Source organism: Halichoerus grypus, chromosome 2, assembly GCF_964656455.1.
Source record: "Halichoerus grypus chromosome 2, mHalGry1.hap1.1, whole genome shotgun sequence".
Classification (NCBI taxonomy): Eukaryota; Metazoa; Chordata; class Mammalia; order Carnivora; family Phocidae; genus Halichoerus; species Halichoerus grypus.
The window spans coordinates 60,196,717-60,224,074 of record NC_135713.1 but is presented as its reverse complement, the minus strand read 5'-3'; the positions used below and the strand labels follow the sequence as shown (position 1 = coordinate 60,224,074).

General features: G+C 37.8%; 1 protein-coding gene across 10 annotated transcripts in view; it reads left to right on the top strand.

Moving 5' to 3' along the window:
* The window catches only part of FBXW11 (F-box and WD repeat domain containing 11), a 122,178-nt gene that overhangs the window by 69,022 nt on the left and 25,798 nt on the right, over positions 1 to 27,358 (top strand). For 7 of the 10 annotated variants that reach the window (XM_036120310.2, XM_036120304.2, XM_036120311.2 and 4 more), the window contains 4 exons: positions 10,542 to 10,604; positions 13,750 to 13,975; positions 22,887 to 23,073; positions 24,133 to 24,223. In XM_036120310.2, coding sequence (XP_035976203.1) covers positions 10,542 to 10,604; positions 13,750 to 13,975; positions 22,887 to 23,073; positions 24,133 to 24,223 — 567 coding nt within the window. The remainder of the gene's footprint in view (positions 1 to 10,541; positions 10,605 to 13,749; positions 13,976 to 22,886; positions 23,074 to 24,132; positions 24,224 to 27,358) is intronic. The other 3 variants (XM_036120313.2, XM_036120308.2, XM_036120312.2) reach the window with 1 other exon arrangement.

Here is a 27,358-nt window from a genome sequence, read left to right as displayed (position 1 = left end):
GAGAGGGAACACAAGCAGGGGGAGTGGGAGAAGGAGAAGCAGGCTTCCTGCCGAGCAGGGAGCCTGATGTGGGGCTCGATCCCAGGACCCTGGGATCATGACCTGAGCTGAAGGCAGATGCTTTACGACTGAGCCACCCAGGCGCCCCTGTACTTTAATACCTTAACCGGGGGTTTTCAGTGTTTTTAAGTATTTTCACAGCAAGAAATAAAATTTACGTTTGGAACAACAACAAAAAATTTACATTTAGATCTAGTACATGTGAGCATGTGTTTGTGTGTGTAATTTATATATATATATATATATATATACACACACACACATATGTATTTATGTATATGTTTTATATATGTATTTGTGTGTGTAGAACATAACATACACTCCTATAATCAACCCAATGTATACTGTATTCCATTGTGAAATATAATACAGCATGGGAGTGGGTGCCTGGGTGGCTCAGTCACTTGAGTATCTAACTCTTGATTTTGGCTCAGGTCATGATCTCGGGGTCATGAGATCCAATCCTGTGTTGGGCTCTGTGTTTGACTTGACTGCTTAACAGGGAGTCTGCGTGAGATTCTCTCCCTCTCTCTCTGTCCCCCCACTTATGCTCGTGCTCTCTCTCAAATAAATAAATAAATCTTTAGGGGAAAAAAAGAAATCTAAGACAGCATGGATTGTAAGATATGCTATTATTTTACGTAGCATTAAGAAAAAATCCTACCATTTTTAATTGCAAGATGGCCATTGATTATAAGAAATATCTCAATTTCAGAGGTTAAAATGTAAAAAAAGTATGTTACAATTGATGAAATAGAGGATGTGCACTGTGTTCTTTTCTATTTCATCTTTTTAAAAAAAATGCTGGTTATCCATTAAATTGATAATATAAACCACAAAATTGATATTATAAACCACAATGGGTTGCAAACTACAATTTGAAAAACATAATGAATCCTGACTCCTCTACTTTCCATAAAGATTATTATAGATGAATTTTAGATGTAAGTGTTAGAAGGTAAAGTAAAAACTTCTAGGCTACTACATGGGAGAATATATTTATGACTTTAGGAGAAGAAATATTTCTTAAACAGGACATAGAAATCACAAATTATAATAAAGGAAACAATGGATAAATTACACTTCATTAAAATTAATTGCTTCTCTTTATCAAAGACACCATTAAAAGAATGAGAAGTTAAACCCCAGATTAAGAGAAGACCTTTGCAATAAACACGTTTGAAAAACGACTGTAGAATATATAAAGAATTTCTAGATACCAGTAAGAAAAGACTAATTAAAAAATAGTCAAAAGCTTTTTAAAAAAAACTTTTATTTGCTTTTATTTTATACCATATTTATTCTTGGGCCATAAGTTTTTGTTTTCTTCAGTTTATTTTGGGATATCTTTTTCTTCTGTGCAGCCTACCTCTTCTGACTTAGGAACAGTTTGCTGCTTTTCAGTAAAGATCATCTCAGTGTGGCAGGGGGGTTCCACGAGTGGATTAATCTGACCATGAGCTCTGTAAGTTCTGTGCCACAACTTGGAGGCTTTGTTTATCTGGATGTGCTCAATGACCAGAGAACGTACGTCTAAACCCTTTAGCTCAGCATTACTCTCTGCATTTTTAAGCATGTGCGGTAAAAATTCAGTACTCTTGGGCCACCAGCCCTATATCTAGCCCCACTGTTTGGCCTGGGCACACCTAACGTCGGTAGCGATGGAGTGGCGCACATTGTTTCTGTCAAGTTCATCCTTACGATACTTGGTGGCTTTTTGGTGGATGTGCATACCTTTGATGCCCTGGGCAGTTTCACAGGTCTTTTTAAAGTGAATGTGAAGATTTGAATCTCTTTTTTTTTTTTTTAAAGATTTTATTTATTTATTTGACAGAGAGAGAGACAGCGAGAGAGGGAACACAAGCAGGGGGAGTGGGAGAGGGAGAAGCAGGCTTCCCGCTGAGCAGGGAGCCTGATGCGGGGCTCGATCCCAGGACCCTGGGATCATGACCTGAGCTGAAGGCAGACGCTTAATGACTGAGCCACCCAGGCGCCCCAAGATTTGAATCTCTTGATTTGCACCTCTTGATTTGCATGCTTTTGTGGGGTTTTCTGGGTCAAGTGAATAGTGAACCATTTTCAGAGATCAGGTTAGGCCACTTACGGAAAGAGCTGGTACAAAGCTTTAAAGTGTCACTTTACAAAAGAAGATATCCAAATGACTGATGAATTTGTGAAAAGGTGTTCAACATCATTAGTCATCAGGAAAATGGAGATTAAACCACAGGGAGATACTACTATACACCCAACAGAATGTTTAAAATTAAGCAATAACACCAAACAGAAAACCAAACCAAGCAAAAAAATACACTCCATACCTGCTAAAGAACAACTAGAACTCACATACACTGCTGGTGGGAGTGATTATTAGAATTACTTTGGAAAAGATGGAAGTGTATATACTTTATGACCTAGCTATTCACCCCTGCTGTAGACCTGATAGAAATATATACCCATGTACACCAACAGACATGGCAGAATTCTTAAATGCCAAAAGTGGAAGTGTTCATTAGCAGTAAAACGAATAAATAATTTTTGAAATAATATGTAGCAGTTTTTGAAAAAGAATGAACTGCCGCTGAATTTAAGAATCTCAAATCATAATTTAAGCAAAAGAAGCCAGACTCAAAGAGTATATATGATATGAATCTGTTTATTTAAAGTTCAAAAATGAATCTATGCCTCTATGGTGATATTAAAAAAATAGTGGTTACCTTTGGGCATTAATGACTGAGAGGTAATATGAAGGAAGTGGTATGAGGGAAGTATTTGGGGCCCTGGTGATGTTCTTTATGTTGGTCTGAGTACTAGTTACACTTGAGAATTAAGCCCTTTACTATATTATACTTCAGTAGAAAGGTTTTAAAAAGAACTAAAAATTTCTCTTATAATATTTTTAAAAGACACTCTTGTTGGACGTTCACATTGTTTTCTGTTTTTCCATGTTATAATGTTGCAGCTACTATTTTATATAGGTCTACAATTCCTTAGGATAAATTGCTATAAGTTAAATTATGTCCAGTGTTATGTAGTACTTTTTGAAGTTATATACTGATAAATATTCTCTGAAAAGTAACAATTTATAATCTTACCAGAGAGCCCAATTCCTATATAGTATATAGAAATAAAAGTTGCTGATATTTGGTAGGTGAAAAATTGCATCTCTTCTTTTGTTGTATGTGTTCATTTTTAATGGCCATTTAAATTTCTTGTTTAGAAATATCTGTACTTACTCTTTGCTTATTTGCCTATTAAGAAATTAGTTTTGGTTTCCTGATTTATTAGAAATCTTTATATAGGGACTCCTGGGTGGCTCAGTCGGTTAAGCGTCTGCCTTCGGCCTAGGTCATGATCCCAAAGTCTTGGGATCAAGTCCCGCATCCTCCCTCTGCCTCTGCTGCTCCCCCTGCTCGTGCTCTCTCTCTGTCAAATAAATGAATAAAATCTTTAAAAAAAAGAGAAATCTTTATATAGTAAGTTATTTATCGTACATTATAATATTCCCCCAGTGTATTTGTTTCCTGTATTGATTGTGAACATTCATGAGTTTGAATTTTTTAATCTAATCAAATCCATATTTATTTCTATGTTTGGTATCATGTTTAGACAGCCTTTCCCCTCTTCCATAAATTTTTAAAAACTCCTGTGTGCTTGCTTTTAGTAGTTTTATGGTTACAGTTTTTCACACTTGATTCTTTTTATCCATAGTATATATTGGAATGTAATATGAGGTAGCATTTTAGTTTTTATTTTAAATACTTTTTTTTTTAATTATCCCTTTCTCACCAGTTCAAAGCTCTAACTTTATCGTATACAAATTCGTAAGTATAAGTGAATCTGTTTCTGGACTTCCTATTTTGTTTCATTGATCTTGGCTTTGCCAGTTAAAAGCACTACACTGCTTTAATTATTGTAGCTTAAAAATATTTTTAGTATCTAATATAAGCATTCTCCTCTTTTAAAAAATAATTGGTGGTGAAGAAGGGAAGAAAAATTTTACCCTGTATTCATTTTTCCAGATACTTCAGTATGATACTGTACCTAGTTAGACATTTGAATGGAACTTGCAGGTTAGATAAACTGAAACAAAACTTCCTACTATATATAGAAATCATGTAGCAGTGATTTCAAACTCCCAGTGAATTTACATTTTTAATTAACTTTTATTTTAATTATATTGTGGAAAGAAAACAACTGGTTTGTTCCTATGTTTTGATATTTGTGTGGAGGGACAAGAAGGTTTTTGATTGAGCTGTGTTTAATGGTGGCTGGAGTTGTTGTTTTAAAAAGTCATGTATGCATAGCTGTATTTGTGGCTCTCTTCCTTCTGAGTTGTAAGATTAGTATGAGAGAAGGGACTGCTTTTTGGACAAGCTTGTCTTGTCTTTTTCCAAATGAATGTTTCTGCCTCTTCAGTGATCTCATTTCCCAGCAATGTGTTGGTAAGATTTCGGTTTAAGGGGGAAGCATTTTAGGCTACATTAGGGGCCTGGGTGGAATTAACTGTAACAACACAAAGGTGTTTGGTTTGTTTGTGCCAGTCATTGTTTTGTTTATCTTTGGAATTTATGGTACATAGTGACTGGTAAACTAGATTTCCATATTTCTGCTTGGCCTGATCTTAAATATACAATAATCTTTTCCTGATTTCTAACTGTATTTCAGATTTTGTCTGTGGCCCAGGGTGCTCTATCAGGTTTTTTTTTTTTTTTAATGTCCCATGGAAAGTCAAGTCTTTTGTTTTTTTATTTGGTCTACTTGATCTGTCAAAGACAAAAAAGTGTTTTAAAATTTAAAAAAAAATTGTAACTTTTTTCCTTGATGTATTTTGTGGAATTTTATATTCAGTATTAAGAGTTCACATTAACCTCTTCATAAATTATGGCTTTTAGAGATTTTAAAAACTCCTTGTCACTCAGTGATCTGACTTGAATATTGTTCTCCTTGTGCAATAAAGACTTTTGCTTTCCTTTAATTTGAATTTTCCTGTTCTGTTTTTGCTCATTCCTTTTATTTACCCTTTGTGATTTTTGTTATGCTTACCATTGTGGGCAGGGGAATGCCCAGATTCAATTTCATTTTATTAAAATTTGCTGGTTGCAGCCCATTAAATTAATTTCATAGGCTACAACCAGCAGTTGGAAAACACCTGAGATGTGTTTTTCTGTATGGAAAGTACATTGATTTCTGAGTAGAACAGACCTAGATCTGAGTCCTGCATCTCTCATTTACTAACTGTGTGACTCTTAATCACTTAATTCTCTGTTCCTCAGTTTTTTTCTGTAAAATTGCAGTATATACATTCATATTTTTTTCTGAAAATTAAAAGACAGTGAATGAAACAAGCCTAGGTTAGAGACCCAATAAAGTTAGCTAGGAGCATTTTACGTTATATACCTGTCATACTTAATGCCTTAAATCCCCAAATTTTAAAACACTAGAGAAAATGGCAGCATGTTCCCGTGTTTTCCAGATCCTTTGTAGGGTGTTTTTTTTTTTGTTTTTTTTTTTTTTTGCTTCCTGTCAAGAGTAAAGATTCTTTTTGTATGAAAATCTTACTTTTTTTTTTTTTTTTTAAGGTTTTATTTATTTATTTGATAGAGCGAGAGAGCACAAGCAGGGGGAACAGTAGAGGGAGAGGGAGAAGCAGGTTCCCCGCCAAGCAGGGAGCCCGATGTGGGGCTCGATCCCAGGACCCAGGGATCATGACCTGAGCCAAAGGCAGACGCTTAACCATCTGAGCCACCCAGGTGCCCCGAAAATCTTACATTGTTATAAGCATTTCTCATCATGAAACTCATAATGCAGAGTTTGCAGCTTTTTTAAAGTAGGAAATTTATTCCTCTTATATAACTCTTAAAGTAGAGAATTTTCCAAGTGAAATATGTTCTGTTGGTGGCACCTACTGGCAAAGATAAATCACTGCTTAGAGCTTACTGTACCTATACACAGACTCACCTCATATAGTAAGTAGTCTGGGAAAGATGATGGGGAATAGGAGAGGAATATATTGTGTTTACCAAAGTGGTCATTTCCTTTGTCTCCCAGAAGCATTGGTCCAGTGAAGTGGGAGGAGGAAGGACTTAGGCTATGCATTGCCTGTGGATTGCCTTAGTCTGGTGTTTGCCAGTATGTGCTGAGCTATTGTTAAAATTAGGTATTATTATAAAAGGGAGGTGTCCATGTCCAACAAACTTGGGAAAGCTAAGTTAAACTGTCTTAACCGGCTGTCAATTATGAGACATTTCTGAGCCTTCAGTATCTTAATGAAGTGTGTTTTAACTTCGGGGGTGGGGAGGGAGAGTGCCAGGTGCTTTTGTAGCATATGGCATTTGTCAAACTTTATTAGACCCTGGGGCCCTTTTTTTTTTGTCTGAGCATCGAGATATCACCTGGAAGTGACCACTTTGATAAACATAATATATTCCTCTCCTATTCTCCATCATCTTTCCCAGTCTTACTTACTGTATGAGGTGAGTCTTTGTGTGGGTACAATAAGCTCTCAGCAGTGATACTCGTGGGAAATGATTCTCTGAACAGTATAGCTTGAGAGCAGCGTTTTCCCTCTGGCATCTTCTCTTGAAGGCTTTATAAGAGAAGGAACAGGCATTGGATTCTTGTAGTATTTGGTAGTTCGGAAATACCACATATTGGGATGTAGTCTGTTGTGATGGTATCAGTGCAGTTTCCTTACTTAGGCTGGTGCTACTACATAGACCACATCATTTTGCCATTGCGGTCTTTTTAATGCAGAGACATAGGCGTGTATATACACTAACTTTTGTATATGACTTAAAGGTATTTGTAGCCCTTATCCACACCCCCAAGCCATCTCTAGCAAAGAACTCCTGATTCAGATTTTCCCCAGTATGAATTTAATGGCAAGTGGATCTTACACCAGAACTTAGATATCTACATATTCCATGAATTACTTGGTGATGGTGATATCAGACTCCATTTGAAGAAATCACGTACTGTCACGGGGGCCAAAGGAAAGACGCCTGAAGAGAAAGAAAGGCCAGGCCTTAAATGGCAATTCATTAAGTACAGCTTCCCAAACAGGCCACACCCTTAGAGCAGTGGCTCTCAAGTATTGCTGCTGGTAACTTCCCCCCTTGCTTCTGGCATCCAGCACATAGAGGCCAGGGATGCTGTGAACCGTCCTATAGTGCACATGACAGGTCCCCCAAAACACAGAATTATCTGACCCAAAATGTCAGTAGTCCTCAAGTTGATAAGCCTTCAAGTCTAGCTGCTTCTTCCTAGATTGTGTCTTTCATTGGAAGTAGTATCAGAATAGGAAGGTCTGCATTTTTATTTACATGTAATGCTGCTTGGTAGATGTAGGAAGAAAGTGATGATGATGAGAAGGGTAGGAAGTGAATAAGTCAGGTTTGTATTTCAAAGAACTTTCCTTTCCCAGAAGTGTTGAAGACTTAATGAGGGTTTCGGCTTTCAGATTGGCTTAACTCATAAAGTTTCATCTGAGAGTATGGAGGTAGGAAAACACCTTTCTTTTCTTCTGGCAGACTCATTGTTCTTTCTTACCTCACCCTTGAACCTGCGACCTTGTGTCTATTTTAATATTTAAGGAGTAAAAGTCAAAGTGATTAAGAAAAATTTTGGCTCTTATAAGAGAATTTTCTATTCATGCCATCCCTCCTTATCCTCACGGTCCCATGTTGTAGGCTGACAAAGATAGGGAATAGGAGAGGAATATATTATACTTAGCAAAAGTGGGTATTTCCCTGATCTCTCAGAAATATTTGCCCAGTAAAGTGGGAGGAGGAAGGGATTATGCCATGCTAGTGTCCTAGTCCAGTGTTTGCCAGTATGTGCTGAACTATTACTAAGAGATATAAAAGGGGGATGTCCATGTCCAACAAACTTGGGAAAGCTGGATTAAACTAATTTAACATGATTTAATTATAGGACATTACAGAGCCTTTAGTATCTTAATGAGATATTTTGTGACTGTGTGTGTGTGTAAGAGAGAGGGAGAGGGAAAAAAAGGGGGTGAGGTTGGGAGGAGAGAGCATGCACAGGAGCATACAGCATTTGTCAAACTTAATTAGACCCTGGGACCCTTTTCACTCTGAGCTTCTCTTGTGTCACCTGGAATACTCCTTGGAAATGCTCCTCTGATCAGTGTAGCTTGAGAGCAGCATTGTCCCTTTGGCATCTTCTCCTGAGGGCTTTATGAGAGAAGTTGAAAAGATATGTATGATGGGGGAGCTATTCTAGCCACCCCAGGGCTTTATTAAATATATTTTTATTAAATTGTATATCTTTATTCACTTTTATCAGGCCTTAAGAGAATAGTTGCTATTTTTATCAGAGGGGTTGTTTCTTTCTCAGCTATATAAATAAACACCATTTCTCTGTTTTGGAATGAATAAAAGGAAGAATTAAACTGTAAAGAAGGTTGTTTCTTGTGTAGTCTGTGGGGACTTCTGACTTTTATTTCCTCCCTGAGTGAGGAAGCTATTTAGGTAGCTTAGGTCAGAATAGCTCTGGTGGGTTCAGACTCCTCCTGTATAACACAAGTTTTTAGTTTAAAACACTACATTTATGCATCCCTCATACATGTCCTGGGGTGCCTGAAGATGGGGGCAGGGACCTCCCATCTTTCCTCTACTTTATATACTTAACTTTTCATGTTTCCAGCCATACTTTCTTCTTCTCACTCTCTTAGAACCGAGGACATTGTGACCTTGCAAAGATGGCTTTGTAACTACCAGTCAGACCCAGAAGATGATGTACCGAGTCACTGTTCCCCCTTTATTCACTCCCCTGCCAGCTTTATTAATCCCAAGTCCTTCTAGATAGCAGTAAAAGGAAAATTACATGGAGAAATACTACTTTTGTTTTTCTATACTCCATCTTCTTCTTCCCATTCAGGATCATTTATCTGTCTTCACTCTAGACCTGTTTTGGCCCCTTGGACACATTGCCTTCCTCTCTAGCTCTTGGCTTTCTCATACAGGAAGCCTGGCCCTTCTGCCCCTCTCCCCCATTGCAGACCTTGGCGCTGTGGGGCTTACAAGATTTTAGTGAGGGAGCCAGTGGATTTTCTCTATACGCAGCCATCTGGAGCTATTCTCTCAAAGTCTGAGGTTAGAAAAGTATGAGAAGATAGCACTTGGGGGAAAGTAGCATCTTCAAAACAGGACATAAACAGATTTTTTTGAATACCAGTTACACACCAAGCACTGTGCTGGGGATTCTGAATCCCCACAACACTTTTATATGGTTTGTATTTGTCCAAAGATCGAACACACACACATACACACACACACTGATGAGTGACCAGATTGGCATTCCAACGTCTCTCTGGTTTCAAGGCCTTTGACTCTTGTACTACATCATACTGTATCCCTCATCAGAGCCAGCAATGTGACCTACAGTGCACTAGTGTTCAGTGGTATTTCTTCTGTCATTACCCACATTGGGTTTTTCAAACAAATTGTTTGAGAATACTGTATGGGTTTGAAGACTTGAAGAAAATAAAGGAAAAATAGGGAAATTTTGAGAGATAGGCTTATCCCCAAAGGCAATAAACAGAATCTTGTAAACATTCATAACTTAAACAGATCTGTAGGATCCTTTTGAATACTGCTACGGAATGTTATAAATTTTATACCCTAATGTTAGAATTTTAGGTTTGGGAAGGAATCTTAGAGGGACTTAAATTGTTATTCCTTTCAGAGCACAACTCTCCCACTTTCCCTTCTCATTAAGTTTCCATTTAGCCATTAGGTAGGAGCTTCAAAAGGGAAAATCCAATCATGTATAATCTCCGGTTAATGGGCATCTATTGAGCGACTAGGTCACCAGAAGGATTACACAGTGCCTCTTTGTGCAGTAAACACAAAAATCAAAAGCTAATGCATTCCCAAGGCAAGCCAGATTGTTACTGGCTACCAGCATCATCCTCTTCAGGGAAAAAGTTGGGGTACCCACCATGCTTGCTAAGGGAGATTGTAAAGCCCGTCCAGAAAAACAAGGTTATCAAGGGAGGAAAGAGAAAAGCAGAGAGGGCTTCCAGAGCTTTGTCAGTCCTACTTGCTGAATGATGGTTGGGATGGATTCCTGAATAGCAGACATTCTAGTTAAATGCTTTGAGCAATCATCAAGAACTTAGTGGGTCTCTGGGCTTCTTGCCACAAGTGAAAGAGTAATAGTGACGACTGAGGTAGAGCCTCAGTCCCAGTCCCATAATTTAGCTGTTTTCTAAGCATGCCCAACCTTCATAAATAAAGACTTTATGCTTACTTTTGTCCAGCCACTAACTGTATTGATTTATGAAAGATGAGCACAACCCTCTTGACCCAAAATGGCACGTGTTAGTCACAAGCCAAATAGTTCTTGGGTTTGTGTCGATACATTCTAGTTTGGGATTTCAAAATTATATTTTGTTGTAGTTATTTAGGATTTGTAAAACTCGGCATAATTCAAATAACCTGTTTTTCCCCCCTTAGAACACTTCAGTTATGGAGGATCAAAATGAAGATGAGTCCCCAAAGAAAAATACTCTTTGGCAGGTAGGAATGACGACGCACAGATAAGATAGCAGTTGACTTACTATAGATAAGATGCTCCCTCAGCTCATGTCCTCAATAAAAACAAGAGCCAAGCATTTTCCTTTGTGCATTTTTGCTAGTTTCAGAATTCACCCTAATTTATCTTCTGTTCCTTAGGGAAGTGTCATTATGAATAGTAAAGAATTTTGGGGTTACTACAGAGATTCTGAAGTGTCTGTAGCCTAAAATACTCAGTTTATTGCCACGGGCTAAGCCAAAGGTGGTGTCCTTTGTCACCAGAATAGTACCATGCCATACCAGTGTGTGCATTGGTGACTTAGTCTTGCTACCCTCACCCTTCTCCCCCATTTCTTGTTAGTTTGCTCTTTCCTTTTAAACTCTGTTTTCTTCTCCTCTGGCTCTGTTTTAGTCTGCCTGTTTCCCTCCCAATCCCCCAGGGTTTTTCTGTTTTGTTTTTTGTTTGTTTGTTTGTTTTGCCAGTGGGGGTGTGTGGACAGTGGTATGTAAAGTTTCATGATTTGATCCTTTCATCAACCATTATGGTACAAATAACTTTTCCCTTCATAAAGACACTATTAAAAGCAAAACAAATCTTAAATAATGTTAAAATATTCTCTGGGTTCATTTTATTTGAAACAAAAGGAGTAGATTAGTTAATAAGAATAAAGTATGCCCAACAAATTTAAGGTGGAAATGAAACAAAGCAAAACAATGCCAGGAAGATGCTTCTGGTTCCAGCAGGTGGTTAGAAGTAGAAATGGAAAATGTGCTATAGAATTGTGCATTTGCCACTATTTGGGGGAACTGTGTGCAGATTGACTTCTGTTCCTCCTTCACATTTGTTATTTTCCAATAGGAGTCTCTTCATTTACTATTGATTTTTCAATTCACAGTGGCTCTTAACACTTTGGCTTTCGGTTTTTCTTTCATAAGTTCTGCTTTCAGTCAACTAGTTATTCATACGCCAGTGCTGTAGGGAAGCTGGGTGGTTAGGAACTCTTCTGTTGTAGATGAAATAATAACCCTTTTGCTTATCAAATGAGATAATGGATATGAAAGTATTTTGTAAATTATAAAGCAGTACACAAATGCAAGTTGTTACCATCATATTTAACCTGTTACGAAAGCAATTATTTTGACAAGTTATAATGAACAAAATATAGAAAGAAAAGAGGAAGGAAAACATACAGCTCTTTTTCTCAAGAGTAGGCACATTTAGCATTTTTGTACATATCCTTTACTCTGTCTTGTGTGTTCCCCTTCACACAAATAACTATATTTATAGTGCTGTATAAAATTGTGCATCTTGCCTTTTCTTCCTTAACATGATTTCATAAACATGTTCTCTTGTTATTAAAATCTTACTTTATAAACCTAATTTTAATGGCTCCATTATAGTACTCTACGTAGATGCATTATTATTTGCTTTAGCCAGTTGCCTATAGTTGGGCAGTTATTTCTAATTTTTCTGTTATAACATTATGGTGAACACCCTTATACTTAAAAGTAGCAAAGTAGCAAAGATGCTCCTTATGCCAGCAGATAATCATCACAGTGAAGAATTTTCATTTTTTTCTGACTGTTTTGAATGTTGATTTTTAAGGTCTGTTAGATAAGAGGTCTTACTATAAGCAGCATCAAAAATTTCTGTTCAATGCTGCCCTCTGGTGGTACCCAGTGTCAGTGAGCTCTCCTTCACCCAAATGACAAGGGAAAAAAAGTGGTACTCCATGTCGTTGAGCTCTTCCTCACCCAAATGACAAGGGAAAAAACATTCCTAGAGAAGGAGGTGGTAAGATAAATGGGGTGGGAGCCGAAAGCCTTCTGACTATACCTCTAAATGTGGACATAAAACTTGCTTCAAGCAGGTATGATATATAAGATTTTAATAAGGAAAGCCAGACTTCTATGGATATTTATGGGATGGATTCAGTCCATTCTAATTTAGGGGACATAGTGATAACAAAGCTGTTGGTTCTTTCTGTGTGGAACTTCTGAGATAAGCTCCTAATGGAATTAATGCATGTTTGTAATATAACTCTTCAGTTATCAAAATTCTCTTCTATGCTAGTCTTTTTGGTATTACACATGAAGGGGCTATCAAAGGAGTGATGGGCAGATAGCTTGGCAAATGTTTGATAAAAGCATGGAGGTAATTTTGTTTTTAAACGGGGATGTTATTGAGCCTTATAGCATCAGTGACAGTTGTGGCTTCAGTCTAGGCATTCCTGTTTTTTTGGTTGTTTTTTTTTTCTGTTGCTGTTGTCAGATGCAGTGTATGTAGTTTTCATTTGTAGAACAATATACTGGTTTTGTGCAAGGACCATGTAGATTTGATGAGAAATGCACAATTAGTATAGGAGTCTGTGGGATATCATAGGCCAACTCTATAGGATAAGGATCATTTCAGGAATATGTGGTTTACCTTGGGTGACTTTAGGAGTAGGTGATCAAAAAAAGGGAGTGAAAGTCTAAACTTTTTTGCCAGCAGTTTAGTAACCCTGGATACAATTTGGAGATGGATTCAGTTTTTAGATTGAATTGCCTTCAGGTTTCTTCATTAGATAGACCAGTGGTTTTTAAATTGTGTTCTGTGGACCAGCAGCGTCAATACCACCTGGGAACTTGTTAGCAATGCAAATTCTCAGGCTGCATTCCAGACCAATAGAATGAGGACATCTGTGGTGGAGCCAGGCAATCTGTGAGTTAGGAAGCCCTCTTGTTACTGTGATGCACACAGGTCTGAGAACTATTGGCATAGAGGAATATAGCATTGACTTTGGTCTTTGGGGAAGTAAAACAATCATTGCTACTTGGCCAAGTTGAGCAAGTTCTCTAAGATGGTTATCTAATAGCCCCATGGTTTTAGAATAAGCTTTGGAGAATGATGACTTGAGATGCCATTTAGCTTTATAAATAGCTGTAAATTTGACATTTACTTTAGAGACTAATTTGAGAACACAGGCCCTGAAGACATTTTAAATTACTTCATGAATGAGTTAATGAAGGAATGAGTTTGACTTTAAGGTATAACTGGCATTTTAAGATGAAATGCACAGGGTGAAAAAATGTTTCCAATGAAATACTAATTAGATTTCTTTTCCTTATCAAACTAATTAATTTTTTCTTTATTTTTCTGAAATAGATAAGTAATGGAACATCATCTGTGATCGTCTCCAGAAAGAGGCCATCAGAAGGAAACTATCAAAAAGAAAAAGACTTGTGTATTAAATATTTTGACCAGTGGTCTGAATCAGATCAAGTGGAATTTGTGGAACACCTTATTTCACGAATGTGTCATTATCAGCATGGACATATTAACTCTTACCTGAAGCCCATGTTGCAGCGGGACTTTATTACTGCTTTACCAGGTAACTGTACTTGTCTTTTAAAAAGCTGAGCAGTGGAAGAATGTCCAGCCCAAGGGCCTAGGTGGAGCTGAGTAGATATCTGTGAAATGCATGAGTGAGTACAGTGTGACTACAGTGTGAGTTTCTTTGGAACCCATATTGTATTTTAATATATGGCACTTGAAAAGGAGTTATAATGTAGCATCTATATAGGAAATGTAGGCCGTTTCTGCGATTAATGGTGTTGGTCTTTGGTCATATTATTGTTTCATTTAATTTAATGAGTTAATGCTATGCTGATAGTTTTGATGTAGTCTATATATAATCTGTATTTTGCCTTTATAAGTAATTTTAAAAAATATGAGACAATTTTTCCTACAGTGTTTGTGTTTTAAGAAGTGTCCCAAAGTTTAGGATGTTCCTTTGTACCTGAAGTGACATTTAGGATAGGGAATGGCAAAAATATATTGGAAAAACTGATGGCATGTCTTTATTACATTTTTTGAAACTTATTTCTGCATCTTCTCCCTCATTATCTCTCTCTCTCCCTCTCTCTCTTTCCCTATCTCCCTCACACCCACATACTCCTCTGGTTAAGTTTACTTTGATTAAAAAAAAAAAAAGACTTATATTTTTAGAATAGTTTTATGTTTATAGTAAAATAGAATATATAGAGAATTCCCATATTTTGCATATCTCCACCCCACTCCCCATCACCATCCCATCCAGAGTTGGCTCATTTGTTATATAACACATAGGCCTACATTGATACATCATTATCACCCAAAGTCCATACTTTACATTAGGGTTCACTCTTGGTGTTGTACATTCTATGGGTTTTGGCAAATATTTAATGACATGTATGTATCGTTATAGTATCCTATAGAATGGTTTCAGTGCTCTAAAAATCCTCTGTGCCCTCCCTATTCTGTCCCCCTTTGATTTTTGATCACTCATTAATTCTCTCTTTTCTCTCTCTTTATCACTCCTCCTCTTCCTCCTCCTCCTCTTCTTTTAATTTTAAATATAAATTTGACTAGGTAAGATAGATTTCACTTCTGAAGAGAATGGTAGGCAGAATGTTTTCTTTTAATACGGTCAGTGTAGTCTAGAGGTTACAACTGCCATGCCAGGGTAGACCTACAAATGGCCAGGGATAAAACAGTGCCATTGCCACCAGCCCTAACGTATCAGAGCTTTGGGACAGCTCTTCAAAGAGTAGCTCCTCTCTTAGCCTGTCTGTGATTTACAGTGCATCAGGACTCCATATTCTAAGGATTTCCACAGCAGATAGGACCAGGGCTCAGGTCTCTGGGCAGCTTCGAATTTCTAATTTTTCTTCCAAAATGTGTTCGTACAATGGGGAGTGTTTAAGGATATTTGAGAGTTAGCTTAGAAAATTTTTACTCTCCTGTTGTTTTTATGCTTAAATGTAGTATTGTTTGCCCTATTTCATTCATTAGTATTTCTAGAAAAGAAAATAAGAACCCTCTCTTTTTAGAATTGTATAGTATTTAATTGCTAAGAGGCATCTTAGCCATCCTTAAACCTCTTTTTCATTGTATAGACTGGGAAGCCAGCGATCAGAGAAATTGCATGAAATGACAAAGATCATACATCTTGGTTATTGTGTTGATTATGTGGGTGATGGTGGGGGCTGGTTCAAAAGTTAGTGCAAAGGCTAAAATCATTATAGTTAGGATTACTCTGGAAAATTCCTTAAATTGGCCCTAAGTATAGAATACATGTTTATAACCCAGTTCAGTAATAATTACTTTTACTTATGAGAGAGAGAGAGAAACAGACATGGTTTTAATTGTATGAGAGGGAGGGAGGGCGAAGAGGTCGGGGAGAGGGAATTATAGGTGGGTTTAAGTAAGGTGAGTGAGCCTTTGGTGCAGCATCTCTGGTTTGTGCAGTGCCAGAACTCAGAACCCCTGGCACCCAAGTCTTTCTGTGGACTCAGGTTGCATCTCACATCAAGAAAAAGATAGGGCAATTTTTATAAAGTGGATGATTGTAATTGTTCCTCATAAGTGCTTTTAACTAAGTGAAGTTATGGCTTCATTTTTCTCAGGCAAATCTGTTGTTTTTTTGTTTGCTTTCTACTGTTTTGGTTTTATTTTATTTTTGCCTGTAATTTGCTTCTCAAACATTTTAGAGTGCCAAGAAACTCACCTTATATTTACAGAATATCCACGAGGTGGCACTGTTGAAGTTCTCTTGATTTGCAGAACGTAGTTCAGAGGCAACCCCTTCTCTTGGGGAGTGTACGGTCTTGGAGAAGAGACAGAACAGATGAACATGTGTTATGTATATAAATATGGTTAGTATAATTGCATACAATTCAGTTTTCATTACAGCGAATTTTAAGGCATTGTCCATATCTCTGTTAAAGTGGAATTTTGTGGTATTGAATATTACATGAAATGAATGGACCATTGGCTGGGACATGGAAATATTTTTGTTAAAATGCTATTTGTTTTAAAAGGATTTGATCTGAACATATATACATATGTCAGTGTATATCATACGTATGAATCTAATAGCTGGGGACAAGCTGGCCTAGTTGATTGTGTTCGTGTCTAGTAGACTTGGATTAAAATTGGCGTTAGTTCCTTAACAAAGACCCTGCCTTAAGAGTATTAGGGAAGAAACAGGTCCATGTGTATGTTCATACTTAAATTTAATAATGGGTGGAGCAACTTACTAATCACTATTCTAGTTTGGTGTTTAACTTTTACTGTAGACGATCTTGAGTTTGAAGTTTTACTCTGTTGAAGTTGTCAACTTAAGACTTCTTTTGATTGTAGAAGCCATTAATTCTATAAAAATTGTCTATAGTTCTCACTTTTAAATGCTTACTGTGAATATCATACCTGTCAGTATAGGGAAAATGGAAAATGTTTGTGGTCTCTGGCTCCTTTTGGTTCAGTGGAAAAAGTGATAATTATGATATGCTTTTCTAAAAATCATGGTAAATGTTTAGTCTGCAATGTCAATTTCTGCAGGCTAAGTTTGTGGTTTGTGAGAACTGTTGTTAAAGGGAAAATTTATACCATTTGAAGTAGAGGCAGATTGTACTTCTAAGAGGATGATAAGCATTGGCAATCCTTTTGGTGAGGTATCTAAGCAATTAAGAATTTTGAAACACTTAGCTTCCTGGCCATGGTTTATTCATTTGTCTTATCCCCAAGTAAGGATGATAAACCGTTATGGACTGTAAATGTGACAGACTAGATCAAAGGTCTTGGGAGACATGGAAGAACCAGAGCGTAGCTAAGGCTTTTTAGGCTGGATGCAAGGGCCAAAGACCAGCATGACAGAGTGGAAAGAGCTTGGGTGTTGGATTTACACAGCCCCTAAATTTGAATCCCAGCCCCTGCACTTAAGAGTCCTATGAGCCCACTTTTTGGAGCCTCGGTTTCCTTTTTTGTGTGGGAATAATAATAATACTTCATGGGATATTGTGAAGATTAAGAACAATGTATGTAATATGCCTGACATCTGGTGGGTATTCTGAGGATGGTAGCTTAAAAAAAAAAAAAAAAGAAAGAAAGAAAAAAAAAAAAAAAAAGCCCGGAGAGGCAGGAAACACCTGCTTCTCCGGAGGTTAATAAGATTTGTTGCCAGGAAGTTTTAATTATTCACCCGCTAATTTCTGAATTGATTCATCTTGACATCATATAGGTAGGCGTTTGCACCACTTTGTTGGTACAACAACATGTTGGACTTTGTGACCTGAGTGTCATTTCACTTCAGTTCTGTCTGAATCTTTAGGTCAGTGTATTCCTTAGTTAAAGACATTGACGTCCTGTTGCTGTCAGCAGTTGTATTGTTTTTTTTCTTTCAAAAGGTTTCTAACTTCAGATTTTACAACTAGATCTGTGACTAGGAAGGGACAGCAGGAGTGGGTGGGGAAGGGAGTTTCTTTGCAGCTGCTTTTCGAAATGTGTTTCTAAAATAATAAAAGGTACTATAATTGTATGATCTAAGCAGCTGTGTTAAAACTGGCTGTAGTCAAGGGCATTGAACTGACATTTTACAGTTGAGTTTCATTTTGGTATCGTGTTATTTACATGTTGAGCTTTGAAATTTGTGCCTTTTAATTGTTTTAATTTATTGAAATTTTTCCAGACCTTCATCTGGTGCCTATAATTAGCAACAGAAGCACTTCCTCAGCATTGTGTGTGCCGTATTCTGGCCTCGTTTTCTGAAACCATAATGTGTCCTCTTGTTGCCTTGGGAAGGGGGGTGGTGATGGGAGATGGGGGAGTCTCAGCAGGATAGAGTCAGTGAGAGCCAGATATTGGTACTTAAGAAATGCTTAGGTTTTTTTTTTTTTTTTTTTTTTTAAGATTTTATTTATTTGACAGATAGTGAGAGCAGGAACACAAGCAGGGGGAGTGGGAGAGGGAGAAGCAGGCTTCCCGCCGAGCAGAGAGCCCGATGTGGGGCTCGATCCCAGCACCCTGGGATCATGACCTGAGCCGAAGGCAGAGCTTAACGACTGAGCCATCCAGGTGCCCCAAGAAATACTTAGTTTTAACACCTCAAAGCGCTTTTTAGCCAGAGCAAATGGACCACCTTACTCAGTAACTTCTTTGTCCTGAATAGGCTTGAAACAAGGAAGTTAAATGGTCTGCATGGCCCCGGGGATAGCTATTCTAAGGTGTTCAGATAGAGGTTGTGGGATTCCGATACCCTAAACTTTGAAGGGAATGTGAGTGGGCTTAGCACTTTGCTAGAGTGCAACATTTTCTCTGCAGAAAATAACAAAGAAGAGCAACATTGCTTAGCTTCTTTGACCAATGATATCAGCTAAGGGGATTTGGGTATGAGGGAAGAACAGAGACTGACACTTAGCAAGTACCAGTTCTGTATCAGGCTCCTTAATAACCTCTTCCTGTTAACTTTCCTAACAAGGCTAAATAGTTCATAAAATGAGCATATTGAGAGTAGCTGTCTCAGAGGGTTATTGTGCAGATTATATCAGATCATCCACTTCAGCCATTTAATATCATTCCTGTTTTATGGAAAACTGAGATCCAAAAGGGAAAACCGATGTGCTTCAACCCAGGTTATCTGACTCTACAGCCAGTGCATTTACCAAGAGACTAAAACATGCTGCCTCCTAGAATGATGGTATGAATTTAAAGTATTATCCGAGGAAAGTGAATCTCATAGATGTCATAGAGATGTTACTGAATTGGAGTGATGGCATTTTGAAAGAGGAGGAAATATGTGTTCGAGATTTCCTTACGCAGAAACCCAGTGATAGTCTAATGGTGAGCTATTGAAGGGGGAAAAAAATCAAAGAGGACTAAAAGGTGTATCATGGCTATAAAGCAGTAGTTCCCAACCGTTCAGAATTATCTGGTGGCACTTCCTAAAAATACAGATTCCTGGTCCTCACCATCTAAAGATTCTGATTCAGTAGACCAGAAAAAATGTCCAGGGAATCTGTTTTTGTTGCTTGTTGTTTTTATTTGTTTTAAAAATCACTTACCCTAAGTGACTCAATTACAACCACACAGGCTTCTGAGAACCAGCTCCTAGACCACCCAAGCAGGTGGAAGATTTGGATGCTGCTTTCCCAGTTCATAGTCAGACAATGGGGATATTGCAGTTATTGAGAAAGCTGCATTGAGAAAGCAACTATCTGATGCAATCTTGTCTCCTATTCATTTCCTCTCTCAGAGAGCAGGGGACTCACGACGGGAATTGGTTTAGGGGTGTGTTTATGACCAATTAGGAGGATTTGGTTAATGATATGGAAATAAACTAGATCTTGAAAGGTGACTGTGTTCTCATAGGATGTGTAGAAACTAGCAGATAGTCAGGTAAGTACCCAGAATTAGAAAAATTCAGAGAAGAGCTAAATCTATTAGCCCATGACTAGAGACACTAGGAGAAAATATGAATATAGAGGTCTGAGAGATTCTGAAATTTGAAATTCTTGTTAATTTGTTAGTCCTAGCAGTGGAGGGCTACAAGTAAGACTGTATGTGATTATCCATGGATTTCTCTGATTTTAAATGAAGATGGAAGAAAGGGGCACATGATCATGGAGATACACAAAAAGGAAACCAAAGCTCCTACAAACAAGCAGACCTAAAGACATTGTGTGCCAGGATATTGACGGAACCTGTAGTTGTGATTTTCAGAATTGTGGAACATTGAGAAGCAGCAGAGCTGCTGGGTATAGTTGTGCCCTTTACAGCTTGTACAGTTGTGTTTGGTAGCCTTGCATGAGAGCACCCTGAGATATGATCGGTGAGCACTTTTCCTGGTTTTAAGAACTGCAGAAGTAGAGGTGGGTGTATTTGGGGGATGTTGGCTGATAAATTTGATGTTATACTCTAGCATACCTTTAAAATGGATTATCAAAGGTAAATAATTTGCAGCCAAAAAGACTCTGTAGGGTTGTGTAAGCCTAGAAGGATGTATACGGAATGTTAGGAGCCCTTATCTCTGAGAGGATTTAGGGATTAAAAATTTTTTGCTTATATGGATTTTATAATTTTTCTGTAATGAACTTGGGTTATATATGTTTAAAAAAAGGGACACAAAGCAGCTACTTGCCAACTTGTAAACAAAAAATGTGATACCAACTTTATGTAGTAAGCACCAGCAAGAGAATACAAAGTGTAGCCATACCAAATTCGCCTGACTTCGGGGTAGGGGAGGGGGATAAGGTTATCAGATTAGTGGGTCAGAAGAATGATGTAAAAGGTAAAGGTAGTAGGGTCTTTATATGGGGCAGAGTTTCTCCAAATATTCAAACACTGAATAGAGAGATATAGGCTGAACAGTGGTACATCCAGATGGTTACAGAACCAGTGGCTCAGTATTGGTATGTGTGAGTATTTCATGAATAGACCCACAGAAGCCTGGATAGAAATATCTAGAATCATGGGTGCTGTCCTTGGTTCTGACCCATTTAACATGTTTGCCAAGAACTTGGGATAAAGACTTACTGCATTTGACCATCATGCAGAATTTTGGTGTGGAATACCCACTCTTCTGGAGGACAGAATCAAAATTCTAGAGGCTGACATGGAAGGGTCAGATCAAGTCTCAAAGGTGAATTATAGCAAGGATAACTATAAATTCCTGCATGAAGCTGCCCTTCATCTCTCCATTAGCCATACAAATTTAGACCTGGGGGAATTTTTTAAAATAAATATTGTTGGGGAACAGGCTTAGAAATTTATTTTAACTTACTGCCATCTAGGAATCTACTGTGATAGGACTACTGGATAAAGGTGATGTAATCTTCGCACCAACTGTAATATAATGACATGTACAAGAAAAGATCGTGGCTTTAGGGTAGTCTTCATGATCAGGTCAGAGCTTGGGTATTAGGTCTAGACCAGAGTAGGACAATTAGGATATGAAAGGCTTGTAAACCAGAGTCGACAGTAGAAAGTGTCATTCTCAGAGTTGAAGACAACATTAGTTTGTGAAGCATTTTAATGCATCATCTCATTTTGATACTTTCAAAATAGAGATTATTTCCCCATCTTATACAGATGAGAAAACTGAGCTCTGAAACTTTAAAGACTTACCTATTTCCTGCCAAGTTAGTGCCACTATATGGCTTCTATTTATCTTGAAAAAAGAGAGCAAATATTAGTCTTGTATGGTGCTTTGTTGTCTTTAAAATCTTTTCATAAAATTCTTTCATTTGATTCTTAACTGGTGGTGTGAGAAAGGACAATGGTTACTGGTGATTACCATTTTATAACAGTAAAAGACCAAGGGCCAGTTATATTTCAATATTTATTTCATGTCAAAGAACTGCTACATGGTGAACCTAGACTTGAAATTGAAATTTTCTGCCTATATGTTTAGCATTCCCACCACTGCAGTAGGCCTGGGGGTGAGCTTTATTTTTTGTAGTTATGGAGGGCTTGACTAGAACCACAGGGTGGGAGTTCGCAGGTGGCCACAATGTTGACTATGTTGACACCATGGCAGTGTCAGGCAGACTCTGAATCTTAGTTGTCTTTGGGAGGACCCTTGCATTGCGTGGGATAAGCCTCATAAGGTTGAGGAATTTGTAGGCATGTATGGTTCTTGCTTTTGAGCATTTTACCTCCGTAAGAAGGAGATGAAGAATGATTGACAAAAATACATCTAAGGAGACCTGACTTTAACTCTTAGATTGTCACTTAACTTTTCATAAGCTTTTTAAGCTGTGTCAGTGTTTCACCTTTTTTGTCTCCTTGGCTCCGAGGGATTCACATAGGTCATGTATTAAGAGGATGATTTGTTACGAGAGACGGTAGGTCAGAGGGGAAAGAACACCAACTTAGGAGCAAGAGATCAGAGTTGCAATGTAGGCTTTACTACTCTATAGTTGTGAAACCTTGAGAACTTTACCTCTCTGTGCCTCATCTGTAAAATTTGAGGAATCGTTCTCCTGTAGTGGTTTTGTAAAAGAGTTATGTAAAAGAAAATGCAAACAAGTCTTTTTTCCTAATATCTGACAGATAGAAAACTGTCCAGGATCGGCTTTTACACGCAGGAACTGTTGCCGTAAATTTATGTATATACATACATACGTACATATACACATACATACATATATACATGCACACATATGTATGTATATATATATTTTTAAAGTAATCTCTATGGCCAACCTGGGGCTTGAACTCAATGGCCCTGAGATCAAGAGTTGCATGCACTACCGACCAAGCCAGCCAGGCGCCCTGCCAGCAATTGTTTTATCTTAAAAACTCAGAGTCAAAAAGAAGCGTATGTGTTTATGTACTCATGCACTTGTATATCTGCAGAACTTTTGATATTACTCAAGTATGTTACCTGCTTCAGGATTTCTTTATTCCTCTTCCCTTTACAGAAATGGTGACTGGTACATTTCCATCTCCCTTCCCATTCCTTCACTGCCTTTTCTATTTTGTAGAGCAAGGCTTAGACCACATAGCAGAAAACATTCTTTCTTACCTGGACGCCAGGTCTCTGTGTGCAGCAGAGCTGGTATGTAAAGAATGGCAGCGAGTGATCTCTGAAGGAATGCTTTGGAAGAAGCTGATTGAACGAATGGTGCGCACTGACCCTCTATGGAAGGGGCTTTCAGAAAGAAGAGGGTGGTAAGTTCTTGGGTTGTTTGTTGCCTTAAAAAAAGTTTCTTGGTACATAGGGTCAGTTTGACTGCTTAAATAAGCAGTTATACTCGCCAAATGTGTTGGCCCATTTTCAACAGGTGGGAAAGAGGAGTGGTCTGGAGTGGTGGCGTGGTGGGGTGGGAGTTAAAGCTGTTAATTTCTTTTGCAATGCATATTTCCTTTATAAGGATTAACCGCTAGGAAGTATTATATAGTTTGAATGAGCGATTTGCCTTTTCAAATCTATGTATTTATGGTTTTCCTTTCACATTATTCTTTTTTTTCTTTTTTTAAGATTTTATTTATTCATTTGAGACACAGAGATACAGAGAGAGAGAGCATGAGCAGGGGGAGAGGCAGAGGGAGAGGGAGAAGCAGGCTCCCCGCTGAGCCAGGAGCCCGATCTGGGGCTCAATCCCAGGACTCTGGAATCATGATCCGAGCCGAAGGCAGATGCTTAACCATCTGAGCCACCCAGGCGCCCTCTTTCACATTATTCTTAAATGATGATACTATTACCAAAAGATAAGAAAAAAAGAAAATATAAGAAAGTCAAATAATGCCATTTTGCTATTTGTCATTGCTTCTGATTGAAGATGTGGAAGGCACAGTGGGCAGGAGTTTTCAGATAACCCATTAACTTATATACAACTTTAGAGCCTTGTACACTTATGTAACCTGGCCCACTTAGCACAGAGAGAATGTTACAGATGGAAGTACGGGTTGCGGTGTAAGGGTTAGGACTATATTTTCTTCATGGGAAGAAGTTTGATGTGTACCAAGTAAGCTTCATTAACATTTTTTATTAAATTATAGAATGAAAGGCTATATTAATAGGTGTTGGGTGTTCAGAAAATAAAAGGCCAGGATTATGATACAGAGCTGGAAATTAAAGTACACTTGTGTCTAATGTGTGAATTTAACGGTCAGAAACCCTGCTTTTAACTGAGTTGAAAGGTACAGAATCTTTGTAAGCACCATGTTTAAATAAAATTCACCCTTTTATGTGCAAAAATGTAACATCTGTTTGTTTTTATTTGCCAGGGATCAGTACCTGTTTAAGAACAGACCTACAGATGGCCCTCCCAATTCATTTTATAGGTCATTATACCCAAAGATTATCCAGGATATAGAGGTAACTTTATGATTTATCTGTTTTATGGGCTCTTTGTGTCTTGTTCTCAACTTTTTATGTTGCCTTAGAGTGTTTTTTGATCTAGCAACATGGAGCTAGTAATTTTTTTTAAGTTGAACTCTTGAAGCAAATGTGTCATAATCACTGTATAATCTGCAGCCATTCTTCAGAGTAGATAATGCCTGTTTGTAAAAAAATGATCTAACTTTTCTAAAACGTGAAAAACGTCTGCAAGGTTGCCAGTTAATTAAAACCTGAATCCAAAGTCAGCTTTTTATTCTGATTTGATAAATTTTCCAGAATCCAAGGCACAGTTTTTCAGGTCAGCAGTTTTACATTTTGAGCCATCTCGAGGGAACTGGAGAAGGCACAGTCTCAGTTTCCTCTGTAAATTTCCCATAACTTTTTTCATAAAAATGACTCAAATATGATTCTAAGCAATAGTTAAGTGGGTTTTATAGAGCATATTATGCTCCTGGACCATTTTGGATGTGAGTGTAACTTCACCAGACCAGTAAAACTCTGTAAACTTGATGAGAAACATTGGAGATGTTTGATATCATTCATGTGTTCTAATTAGTTCAGTTTTATTATTTAGCTCTTTTCCTTGAACCAGGAAAGACATGCACAGGCATTTCTCATTAACTCTTTCACATGTGTTCTTGGCAGGTCTTGGTTACTTCAGTATTTCCTCCTTGGCGAAAAGTTTAGCCTTTGCTAGGCAGTGCTGTATCACCCATAAAGTTATACTCAGTTTCCCAAATGTGAAGTAATCCTCTCCCCCAGGTGATAGACATAAAAGTTATTGTGCCAAAATTCATTAATGGAGAAACATATGCCTTTTGGGGAGTCCCCTCCTCCCCCTTTAAGGCAGATGTGAACTGATGGAATCATTAGGCTAATGGTAAATCTCAATGTGACTAGAATATCATATTTAAAAAACAAATCCTTGTCTTGAGTAGACAGCTCCCTAAAATGAGCTGTAAAGTAATCTTTTAGGGAAGGCTAAATATATAAAACTTCTGCCTGACAAATCATAAAGTTTAGGAATTAATTGATCGGTTGGCAGTTCAAAACTTAGAATAAATTGCTCCTACAGTGTCGGAGCTGAGACACAGTGTTAACTTGAATCTTAAATTGGGGTGTGTGTGTGTGTGTTTCGGGGGAGAGGGGCTGTCTCTTACTCCGAGATAGTTGTACTCAGATATTGCTTGTGCATATATATTAGAACCTGTATTACTTGCTTTTTTTTTCAACTATTCTTTACAGAGTATCTCTAAATTTCCTTGAATAATTTTAGCAAGTCCTTTGTTATGAGGACAATGTTGAAAGTCAATATTAATAAACGGGAACTCTGGAAGAACTTTGATCAGGCTGAAGATTTTGGTGACATAGATTATTTTATTTAATCCTCATGAATACTGTTTTAATCGACAGTATGAACTCAGTATTCTGTAGCATGATAGCATGTGACACCACCTACCATAACCATTTCCTCAGGCTGAAATAATATTTTAAAGTTAGTGGAGGAGGCAGATGTGAGGGAAATGGAGCTATGGGGGAAAACCCTATTTGATACAAAACCTCTACATCATGGTGGTCTACCCAGTGGTTCTTAAACTGTGGTTTGGGAAAACCCACTGGTTGGCCACAAGAGTCTCCTCCAGATTTTTGTGGGCTAGATCTCTTAGTGTAAGGGATAATGTTTTATACTTTGGTATATTCACTAATAGTAGTAATAATAAAAAATAATGTATCACACATATAATAAGAGTGTTTACTTGTGCTAGATACTTTGTGAAGCATTTTATAATACACTTCATTTAACACTCTGAACAATGCCTTGAAAGGTAGGCCATGGTCTTATTTAAAGTTAAGGAAACTGAAACTTAACAAGGTTAAATAGCTTGCCCCAGAACACACAGCTAGTGAGTAACAGAGTCTGTGATCAACCTTATATTCTTCTGCACTTAATACAGCTTTCTGTATTATGGATCACTGGTACCTCATCAAAATAGAGTTCTTTACCTCTGTTTTGGGAGTATGTTTTACTCTGTCCAGGGTGGATGCACATGTAAAGGGTTGTGTCAGTGATCTATGGATCAAACAAATGGAGACTCAAGGGCTTGGCTCTTGACCATATGGCTGGTATGAAACTCTTATGGCGGAATATAATAATTACAGTACCCTCTTTTGAGCCTTTGCAGTATACCATGAACTGTGTTGGGTGACTTACATAGATTATTGCATTTAATTCTTACAAGGTACATATTATTCCCATCTGTAACAAGGGGAAGCTAAGACTAAGAGAAGAGATGGGAATTTAACTGAGATCTGTCTAGCTTTAGGCTTAGTGTTGTTGTTTGTCATTTTCAAAGTTGGAAAATTCAAGAAGTGAGGGAGAAAGAGGTATGTTGTTGCATGCCTATGGACTTTGCAAGGTGATCTTCTCATCTTTCCCCAGTGGTGTGAGTACTCAGCATCCTTGAAAAAAAGGGTTTGAGTTAAGATAAAATTAATTGGCCTATTTTAGTTCCAGTTATGGGAAAGGTAGTATTTTAAAAGGGTTTTAAGCACATTGCTAAAAGATAAATTACACCCCCTGAATGCTAAGTGGATGTTTGTGCCCCCTGCCCAGTTGCCCATACACAGCTGCAGAGTCTGTGTGGTTACCATGTGCTTTGCAAAGTTGCCAATTCACAACACCTTTTTCTCTTTCTTTTTCTTGCTCTGCTTTGACAGCTCTATTTCATGTACTGGCTTCTGTCATCTGTCCATTCCCAGATTTGACTTTGATGAGCAGATGACCTTGCCCTTCCACAGTGACTTACAGAAATTGGCTAATTTTTAAGAAAGAAGTAGAGAATCTAGCTTAGTGTGGCCAATCCCCATTATTCAGGAAATAAAGATGTGAGAGATGAAGTCTGGGAGAATAAATTAGAATTCTTAGCTTTCTGCGAAAGTTCATCTCTCATGGGTGTTCTTGCCACACAGAGAGAAGAGAGGGTTTAGAGTACCTCTGAGGTGAGAAGGAATTCCTGGAAAGACTGAGGCACATTCCTAAAGGAAGCAGCCATATTTCCTCTACTATCTAGAGTCTCGGTTGTTCTTCTTGTTACTGGTGAGCTTACTATT